Source organism: Eriocheir sinensis, chromosome 13 (genome assembly GCF_024679095.1).
Source record: "Eriocheir sinensis breed Jianghai 21 chromosome 13, ASM2467909v1, whole genome shotgun sequence".
Classification (NCBI taxonomy): domain Eukaryota; kingdom Metazoa; phylum Arthropoda; class Malacostraca; order Decapoda; family Varunidae; genus Eriocheir; species Eriocheir sinensis.
The window spans coordinates 14,516,449-14,526,857 of NC_066521.1; the positions used below are offsets into that span (position 1 = coordinate 14,516,449).

At 44.3% G+C, this 10,409-nt stretch overlaps 1 protein-coding gene across 1 annotated transcript in view; it reads left to right on the plus strand.

Annotated features, from left to right (window-relative positions):
- The window catches only part of LOC126998050 (uncharacterized), a 28,408-nt gene extending 21,490 nt beyond the window's left edge, over positions 1-6,918 (plus strand). The window contains exons 2-7 of the mRNA XM_050859367.1: positions 1,446-1,569; positions 2,340-2,433; positions 3,141-3,586; positions 4,241-4,470; positions 5,292-5,430; positions 6,031-6,918. Coding sequence (XP_050715324.1) covers positions 1,446-1,569; positions 2,340-2,433; positions 3,141-3,586; positions 4,241-4,470; positions 5,292-5,430; positions 6,031-6,044 — 1,047 coding nt within the window. The 3' untranslated portion in view covers positions 6,045-6,918. The remainder of the gene's footprint in view (positions 1-1,445; positions 1,570-2,339; positions 2,434-3,140; positions 3,587-4,240; positions 4,471-5,291; positions 5,431-6,030) is intronic.
- The last annotated feature ends 3,491 nt before the right edge of the window (positions 6,919-10,409 follow it).

The window sequence follows — 10,409 nt, forward strand, 5'->3', positions numbered from 1 at the left end:
TTCTTCCACTGACCTAACTTTCTCGTGTCAACCCGCCGCGCCTCCTCCCCCTGACCTGCCAACTCTCTCGCTCCTGACCTCTGCCTGATTGGGGTCACCTGTCTTTCTTGACCTTAATCTGTCATGAAATCTAAATATCCATGTTTTTTTTTTGTTTCTCCTTTCCTACCAGTCTATCTCTCTCTCTCTCTCTCTCTCTCTCTCTCTCTCTCTCTTTTAATCTAACTATCTATTTATCTATCCATCTATCAATCTATCTATCTATCTATCTATCTATCTGTCTACGTCTTTTTAATTTTAAGTAAGGAAAGTGAAAGAATTGCCGGAATGAATATCTAAAGCAGTAAAAGGAGGAGAAGGAGAAGGAGAAGGAGGAGGAGGAGGAGGAGGAGGAGGAGGACGAGGAGACGACCCAGATATTTCCCATTACGACGGCACTAAACGTTGAAGGAAATAGGGAAACAATGAGAAAGATGAAACAAACTTCTCCATGATTTCCCAGGAGGAGGAGGAGGAGGAGGAGGAGGAGGAGGAGGAGGAGGAGGAGGAAGACAAAAATAATGACGCAATCACAAACTCACTCAACAACGAATGCATCTTTGTCGAGTCTAAACAAACAAAAAAAAAGTCGTAAAAAAAAAAGCAATAAAAATGAGCAAGAGAAAAGAAATACGACTGTAAAAAAAAAAAATAGTGGAAGATTAGAATTATTAATAGAGACTTATTCTGCTCCCACTTTCTTCTCTTTTCTTTTCTCTTTAGTTTTTTTTATTTCTTTTCGTTCCCTGAAGGTTTCCGTCTGAAGTCATTGCTCTCAAGAATTGCTCAGATCCTTGCATGCACTAAATTGTTTCTCGTTATTTTTTTTTGTTTTTTCTTCCCTTTTGTATTGCTTATTTCCTGTGGCGAGGCTGGGAAGAGCGTGTGTGTGTGTGTGTGTGTGTGTGTGTGTGTGTGTGTGTGTGTGTGTGTTTAATGATGCTCTCTCTCTCTCTCTATCTATCTATCTTTCTCTCTCTCAACACCTTTGCTAGACACACCTCACCTGTTAACTGCCCGCCGTCACCTTGATCCCAATACCTGCCCAGAAGTGTTCAAAGCTTTATCTCCTCCTCCTCCTCCCCCACGTACCCTTCATTGCACGCCATCTATCCACCCTGTCAGCTCCCACATGTCACCTTCACCCTTACTTTTATCGACATTCTCTTCGCACGCTTCCCCCCTCCCCTCCTGCGTACCCTGCTTACTGTTTCTTTCACCCTCGCTTTACCCTCTCCAGGACCAACAGGCTTTCTTTTCCCCGCTTTTCTTTACCTTTTCACAGACCTACACCTGCAGCTTATTGTTTCTTTTGCCTTCGCTTTACCCTTTCCAACGTGCTTCTTATCGTTTCTTTTCTCCTCGCTTTAACCTCTCCAGTACTAATACGCTTTCTGCCTCCCCAGATGGCGCGTCGCGAGGCAATACTGACGGCGGTGGTGATGATGGCGGCGGCGGCGATGGCGTTGACTGTTTCCCCAGAGACACAGACATCCCCAGTGGCAGTCGGGTTGGGGCCAAAAGGCGAAGGTAAGAGGCGGATTCCTGGGCAGGTGAAGCCTCAGGTAACACAGACAGACACAGAAAAACAGACAGACAGACAGACAGACAGACACCCACACCCACACGTACACTGAAAAAACAAACTGAGGTGATTTAATGTTTTCTGTCATTTCTATTTTTTTCTTCTCTTTCCTCCCTTATCTTCTCTCTCTCTCTCTCTCTCTCTCACACTTTTCTCGTTCCATTCCTCTCCTCCACCCTCCCTTACCTCTTTTACCTTCTTCCTCTCTTTCTCTATTCTCTCTAGCTTCCTTCTCTTTTCTCCCTTATCTTCTTCCTCTCCCTCCCTCCTTTCTCGTTCCCTCCCTCTCCTCCATCCTTCCTCTCTCTCTCTCTCTCTCTCTCTCTCTCTCTCTCTCTCTCTCTCTCTCTCTCTCTCTCTCTCTCTCTCTCTCTTCCTCCTTTCTTTCATGCTCCCATTTCTCCATCACTTTCTTCCTCTCTTTCTCCCTCCTCTGTTTCCTCCTTTTCTTTCCTCAATCCTTACATTCCTACCTTGCCTCCTACCTCCCTTTCCTCTCTTCTCCCTTACCATTTCTTGTGTGTGCGTGTGTGTGTGGGGGGGGGGTGGGGGGGGGGGAATGGGGGAAGAAATTGACCCTTGATACACGAGTGACATTTTCTTCGACTGCTTCAGAAAATACGGTCCACAGGCTTCTCCTTTCTTCCTTCACAAGACATTATAAACACACTCTCTCCAGCTCTTCCTTTAATACAGTCCCCCCCCCCACCCCCAGATTGGCGTTACCCAAAATACATCGTGGACCCTCGAATCAAGTGTGTCAGCGAGGGCACCTTCCCGCACCCCAGGAACTGCAGCTGGTATTACAGGTAGGTGCTGGGGGCAGGCGGGGACGCTGAAGGTGGCGCTGAAGGAGAAGATAGGAAATTGTTCACTATACTCATTAGATCCTCTCTCTCTCTCTCTCTCTCTCTCTCTCTCTCTCTCTCTCTCTGAAGGTGGCGCTGAAGGAGAAGATAGGAAATTGTTCACTATACTCACGGATCCTCTCTCTCTCTCTCTCTCTCTCTCTCTCTCTCTCTCTCTCTCTCTCTCTCTCTCTCTCTCTCTCTCTCTCTCTCTCTCTCTCTCTCTCTCTCTCTCTCTCTCTCTCTCTCTCTCTCTCTCTCTCTCTCTCCTACCTCATTTACGGCCAATTCCTAATCTCACTCCATTATCGTCTCATTCTTGTCTTCTTGTCCCTCCTCACCTCACTCTATTCACGGTTTCTCCTAATCTCACTTCATTCTCGGCCCATTCTTGTCTCACTCCATTCACGATTCCTGCTAATCTTACTTCCTATACTCCTCCTATTCTCACTCCACTCAATGCCCCTCCTAAGTTCACTTCATTTACTCCTCCTAATCTCACTTCATTTTACTGCTCCTTCTAATCTCACTTCATTTAGAGCTCCTCCTAATCTCACTTCATTTTACTCCTCCTTCTAATCTCACTTCATTTAGAACTCCTCCTATTCTCACTCCCTTCACTGCTCCTAATCTCACACCGGCGCCGCTCACCTGCCTTTTCCCCTCAGGTGCGTGGACAGGATGAAGGTCGGCTTCTACTTCACCTACTACTTTGAGTGTGAGCCGGGGACGGTCTTTGACGATTTCCTCGACCAGTGCGTCTTCCCACACCTTGCCTCAGCCCCCTGCGGCAATATCACATTATCAACCCCAGCTCCAGTAACCAAACCCCCTACAGTTTCAACCGTCAGTACCACCTCCACATCCACGACCACAACAACCACAACAACGGTAGCACCCACAGGCACAACCCCTTCCGTAACGGTCCCCCTCACATGCAAGTTCCACGAGCGCCACTGTAAGAGGCTCGAGTACTGCCTGCCTACTAAAGTCGTGAGGAACCTGTGCACGGGCTGCGACATCGGCATCATCACCCTCTCCGCCGAACAGTTCTGTGGAAAAGCCAACACGGTGTACGACAAGGACGCCAATAAATGTGTAGAGAAGCCCCCAGGTGAGAGAGAGAGAGAGAGAGAGAGAGAGAGAGAGAGAGAGAGAGAGAGAGAGAGAGAGAGAGAGAGAGAGAGAGAGAGAGATCCTAAGGGGAACGGAGTCTCATGATGTGAAGTAACACCGGCACTAGGTAAACATCATGATTATAGTCGCGACTGTTTCGGAATGTTCAACACTCCATCTTCGGGAGTTGATATGTTTAGAAAAACCTTGTGTAACAAAAATGTCTAACATAAATGAACTGAGTAGATAGATAGATAGGTAGATAGATAGATAGATTGATAGATAGTGAGAAAAGATAGTTTTGTACCATTAATAACACTATTGCCATACTGACATTAACTGACAGTCTGATAGGGAGTAACGGGGGAAGCTGGTTGCCCTGAAGGACTCACAGAAGTAGGCTGGATAATCACATTAACGTGATCTTCTTGATGTGACTAAAAAAAAAGCCACACTGGCAGACGAAGAAGCATTTAACCAAACACTGGCATCATCTTCAGTGGTATGGTAAAGTCTTCCTTCATACCACTGAAGTTGGGTGCAGTCTCCACCGACACTGTTTAGTTAAATGGATTTTCGTCTGCCAGTGTTTTTTTTTTTTTAGTTTTTTTATTCACACTCACAGAAGTACTAACGATTCTTTCCTTCTCAGACTCGAACCTCTGCCCCGCCATCATCACCCCCTTCACCACCTCCAGCACCACCCCCAGCACCACAACCACCACCACAACCACCACCACCACCCCGGCCGGGGTTGGCGTGCCCATCACGGGCAGCAACACCTTCACGTGCTCCTACAGCAAGCCCATCCCAGACGAACCCTGGATCAGGAGGACCTTCTGCGAGAAATTTATTCTCTGCGATGCAAACAAGAAGTTCAAGGTGAGGGGAACAGCGACACATGACACACAGAGTTACGGATGCTACACACACAGACTCACGGGAAGCACCAAAGAAAGTTACACCAATAGACATACAGCACAGAAAAACAAATGGCTGGGGGGACAGGTGTTTAAACTGACACAGAAATACAGACAACACAGAACCCAGGAAGAGAGAGAGAGAGAGAGAGAGAGAGAGAGAGAGAGAGAGAGTTTACAAAGCTTTACACAGATACACAACCCATAAAGACCCGCGGGAGAAAGTTTACATAGACTTACATGAAAGTAAAGATTGCACAGACGCGTGGATGAAGTTTGACACAGACGGACACAGAAATACAGAACACAACCCTGAGAGATATTACACAGCCTTACACAGCATCATAGACAAAGCTTCCCAGGGTAAGAATTTAGAGTAAAAAAACATACGAGTAAAAAAAAAAAAAAAAAAAAAAAAAACTGATGACCCCCCCCCCCCCCCCCCCCCGACTAGACATATGAACGAGAGAGAGCCTGACTAGCCCCTCCATCTCCACCTCATCCCCCATCTCCATCACCACCCCACACCTCACCTTCCACCTCATCCTCCATCTTCCACCTCCATATCTATCTCAGCTTCCACCTCGCACCTGACTTTCTCTCCATTTCCACCTCATCCTCAACCTCACATCTCACTCTCCACCTCCATTCCTACCTCGCACCTCACTTTATAAATATATCCACTTTCCATCTCCATCTCACGCTTCATTCACTCCGCACCTCCTTCTCCATCTCCACTCCCACCTAACACTCCCGCCGCTACAATCACTCCCTCCGTTGCAGGCCTTCAAGGAGCTGTGCACGAGTTACTACGAGTGCAGCAGGACGCCTCAACAGACTTGGACTTACTCCGAGAAGTCCTGCCCGGGCGTGGACTTCTTTTACAGCTTCGAGGCGAACGCCTGTGTGAAGCTCAACCGAGGTAAGAGAGAGAGAGAGAGAGAGAGAGAGAGAGAGAGAGAGAGAGAGAGGGTGGGATCAGGGGCGCCACGGCAGAGTTTTTCTTGTTTACAGTAAATGATATGATGTAGTTTTTGCAGATATTTTTAGGCTATTATTTATGAGTCCAAAAGGAGAGGCTTGTTACTTTTGTCTTCGTTATTCAAGAGTAGTAGCTACGTAACACTCGACTTTTTCCACTTAAGAGACGTCCGGAGGAGAAAGGGCGTCAGAGACAAAGCCATTTATCTTTCTAGTTCGCACAGGAAGAACAAGAAACAATATGCAAGGGATTAACAACCTTGTATTTGGTGTACCGAGGATCGCCTTTCCCTTGCAACTTATCTTCCCTGCCTTTCCCAGTGCATAATAGAAAATAAATATGGCTTTGTCCCTTACGCCCTTTTTCCGGACGCCTCATATAACCCACACCAGTAACAATGCAATCACACCAATATATTCATCAATCAACCAACCATTCTACTCATCAATGAACGAGTGAATAATGAAAACAAAGCCATGAGCAGAGAAACAAGCGGCGGCCACGGAACTACAACACTCAACCCGTTTTCTTTCATTACAGCGGAGCTTTGCTAATGGGACGGAGACTCGGCTAAACAACACCCGCGACGCTGGGGCCAAGACAGGACTCAAGGGCGCCGCGCTGAGACCTCTGGCGCTGCAGCAGGGACCGGGGGATGATGGAGGGGAAGGGGGTGGATCTACATGTCCTCCCCCCTTTCCTTCCCAACGCCTTAATGCCCCCTAGCGTGTGTGTTTGTAATGAGGTCCCCCTGCTCCTCTTTTACTTTTTTCTCTCTCGATACAAGACTCCTACTGTTATTCCTCTTCTTCCTCCTCCTCCACCCCCTCCTCTTCCTCCTTCTCCTCCTCCTTTCTTTTCAAACTCAATACTAATTTCCTCTTCTTGTTCTATTTTTTCCTCCTCTATTTCTTCGTCTTATGATTATTACTAATTACTACTGTTATTATTAATGTTATTGCTACTGCTACTTTTACTGCTGATGATGATTCTGTTGCACACACACACACACACACACACACACACACACACACACACACACACACACACACACACACACAGACGTCTCTCCCTCCACGAAGTTTTGTTGTTCTTGTTGTTGTTTTATTTATGTTCTTGTTTTCATAATTAGCATTTACTCTATCGTTAGTGTACTCAGTGTTGATGAAGCTTTCAGTGACGTGTTATTTAATCTGTGTCTGTGTTTTATTTAATTGTCGTATTACTATTATTATTATTATTATTATTATTATTATTATCACTATTATTATTATTATTATTATTATTATTATTATTATTATTATTATTATCATTATTATGTTTTACTTAATTATCATATCCGTCTCTCGCCTGTTTTGGCTTGTTTCCCTCAGTTTAGTTCTCACGGTCGTCCTGTGCCATGATTTCAACTGTACTCATGTCAGACTATTGTAAGGAATAAAAAAAGAAAAAAAAAAACATGTCTGTATCCAATAATTCAGAACCTTACATTTCACGTTTTTCTTCTTCTCATTTTTTGGGGGGTTCAGTCTACAAAAGTGTGTGTGTGTGTGTGTGTGTGTGTGTGTGTGTGTGTGTGTGTGTGTGTGTGTGTGTGTGTGTGTGTGTGTGTGTGTGTGTGTGTGTGTGTGTCAGTGTGCGTGTGTGTGCGTGTGTTCGAGGTAATATCATATCCTCCTCCTCTCTGTCATCAAAATTCGCGATAATTAACTTTACAGCAAGACAAGAATCAACTAACAAACACTTTGCTTAGCGTCGTAGGGTACATTTCACGTCTCTTCATATTTTTTCTCTTCAGTCTACAAAAAGAAAAAAAAAAGTGTCCAAGGTAATATAATATCCTCCTCCTTTCTATTATCACATTTCGCAATACTTAGGGTCGAATTTCAAAACATTTCGTCGCCCAAGTTCACATATTTGACATGGGTTTCGTAGGAGCTGTAGGCCTTTCCAGGGATAGCTTTATGACCCTGGTGGTAGTTTGACCCTTCTTCTGTGCCATGAACCTTAAAAAAACACTCATGAAAACTAGATTGATCCCCTCTTTGACCTTTAGAAATAGTTGATGTGAGGAGCGATGGTGTCTTAAAATACGGCTCTTACTCTTACAGCAATACAAGGATGGAATAACAAATTTTGCCTGAAGTCGTGAGGTACATTTTTCGGGCTTTCAGGATAACCCGGGTAACGCGATCAATACATGTGGTTAGAAAGGAGCTCCAAGAAAATGCTTGACTGTGTTTGTGTTTTTAAGCTGAGCGTGAACGATTATTCCCACACCATCAGGACACCTCTCCTCCCGAAATTGACCTGTCTTTCGACCACTCCCCTAACTCTTTATAGGAGCAGTGAGTAGCGGGCTTTTTTTTTCATATTTGTTACCTTCTTTTTATGCCCTTGAACTGACTCCTCTGCTGTAAAAAAAAAAAAAAAAAAAAAAAGTCACTTGGATTGTACGTCACTACCTGTTAGACGCATGATTCCCACCGTTGTTCAATGACGTCATGTAGTAGTAAGGCAAAAATTACTCTTCTGACTGACTGTAACCCTTTCTTTACTGTTGGTTTACTTGTTTATATTAATATTTTTTTAACCCTACTCTTCTGTCCCATCAATGATCCAGTGGTGCCAAATTATCGTAGTCAAAACATCGCATTTATCAGTTCCAGGACCCAAAACTTTCCTACCCACACAGATAACGAAATTTCAGTTAAGGTTCTCGTTAAAAGCATAACTAATTGGCGTTAGTCTGCGATAGCTGTGACTCAGAAACCGGAAAATACGACGTGCTGAGTGGCTGAATACGATAATTTGGTAACCCTGCTTCAATCTTATAATCTTCAATATTATTTCGTCCTCTCTCTACATATTTCATTGCTTTCACTTTCATTTTCTCTTTCTCGGCGTCTCAGGTGTTTGGGGGGTGATGAACTGGCAGCTTTTTTTATTTATTATTATTATTTTTTTTTTACAGCAGAGGAGACAGTGCAAGGGCGTAAAAAAGAAAACAATAATGAAAAAAAAAAAAGCCCGCTACTTACTGCTCCTAATAGCTTAGTATCCGCGATCCTTCCTCTCTACCTGATGCGTCTCCTATAATAATGATAATAATGGATAACACGCGCCATACATCAACGCACGCTCTCCAGACTTTAGAAATATTGTTGAGTGATCAGTTTCAATAGTTACCAGGCATAAGAAAGCACGGAATAGCGACACCTCTTTCAGCCACATCTGTTCCCTTCCTGTCTCCCACGCATGGCCACATCAGCTATAGAAAAGTTTGAGAGGAAAATAATAATAGTGAGTAATACATCTACAAGCCCCGCCACCGCACAGCCCCACATCCCCAAACTTTACCCTTGTTTATGTCCCTTGTTGAGAATAGTTTGACTCAATACATAACCTGCGCTAGCTTGGGGTGGCTGAGGAGGAGAAGGAGGAGGAGGAAGAGGGAAGAGATGCCATAACAAGAAGAGGTTAATGATTGAGACAGCATTTCTGAGAGAGAGAGAGAGAGAGAGAGAGAGAGAGAGAGAGAGAGAGAGAGAGAGAGAGAGAGAGAGAGAAAATATTGCGGAGAGCGGGTCGTATGCCTCTGGTTGTGTCCGTGCGTGTGTGCACATGTAAATTAACTGATTACTACTGATTATCATTAAAGCATATCATTCGAAATGTTTTGAGCGAGGGAGCACGTGAAAAATAAAAACACAAGTAATCACATTGTGTTCCAGACTGCAAGTGTGTGTGTGTGTGTGTGTGTGTGTGTGTGTGTGTGTGTGTGTGTGTGTGTGTTGGACACACATTTCTCTTTCACTAAGTATCCTCCGGCCATGCAAAATATATACCGTAATTAAAAACGTCTTGCTCCACGGACGTCATCGGAAATAAAAATATATAAGTAAATAAATGTGCAAATTGAAAATAAAATAAAATCATGGAACTGCAGGAGTAAAATGATCTTGCTCCATAATTATTTTTAATCAAAGTGGAATAGGTAGAAAAGTAAAAATACTATAATTATAAAACTCTGTCCCCCAGACTATCCTGAGACACATAACTAAACATGTCCATCATACTACTTTAGTTATAGACATATACTGATGGTTTAGTATCTGGGAAGTATAGGGAAGATGACCGCAACTTAAAATTGATAGGAATGAAGACTTGAAAGATCTATGATCGTCAGAGTAAGCAAAAAGATAACGGTAAAGGCTGTTGGTCTGTCCACACAGCGACCGCCGGGACACTTTCCTGCACAAACTGTCACCAAGGCAGCCGCTGAGGCGTTACGGCGAGACACCACTGGCTGGACATGTTGCGTGAGTAGTAGCCCGAGCCTGACTAACTGTTCAGCACTAATACGAGAAATAATGTTGAGAGCTGAAATGATGGGAAAACGAAACGAATCACAGTCCATCTCGGTATATCTTGCACCAATCTGATATTTCGTTCCCTCTGATGATAGAAGATAGACCGACAAGAAAATCTAGTCAAATCTTTCGTTGAAGAATTCGGGAGAAATGACAAAAGGACGAGGATAATCTAATGACCATTAAGAAGTGGATTTTGGAAGCTCACATCACGGGTATACTGATGACAGATGGACAGTCGAGTTTACAGAGTGGCGACCCAGGACAGACACAGAACCAGGTGGAGATGTGATTAGAGATGTCATTTGCCGGAGAAAGATACAGTACACTAGCATCGCCTAGAGAGAAGTGGAGGATGAAGTTGGGGAAGGTATTTTACAGTAGTGGGCTAATAATGGTTAACGATGATGATGATGATGATGATGCGAGGAAGGAGGGGGAGGATTTGTAGACAAGGGCGGTAGAGTTTGTCTTAAAACGGTTTTCTCTCGTACCTTATAACATGATGATGACGAGAAAGAGGATGTGGATGAGATGGGCTATTTA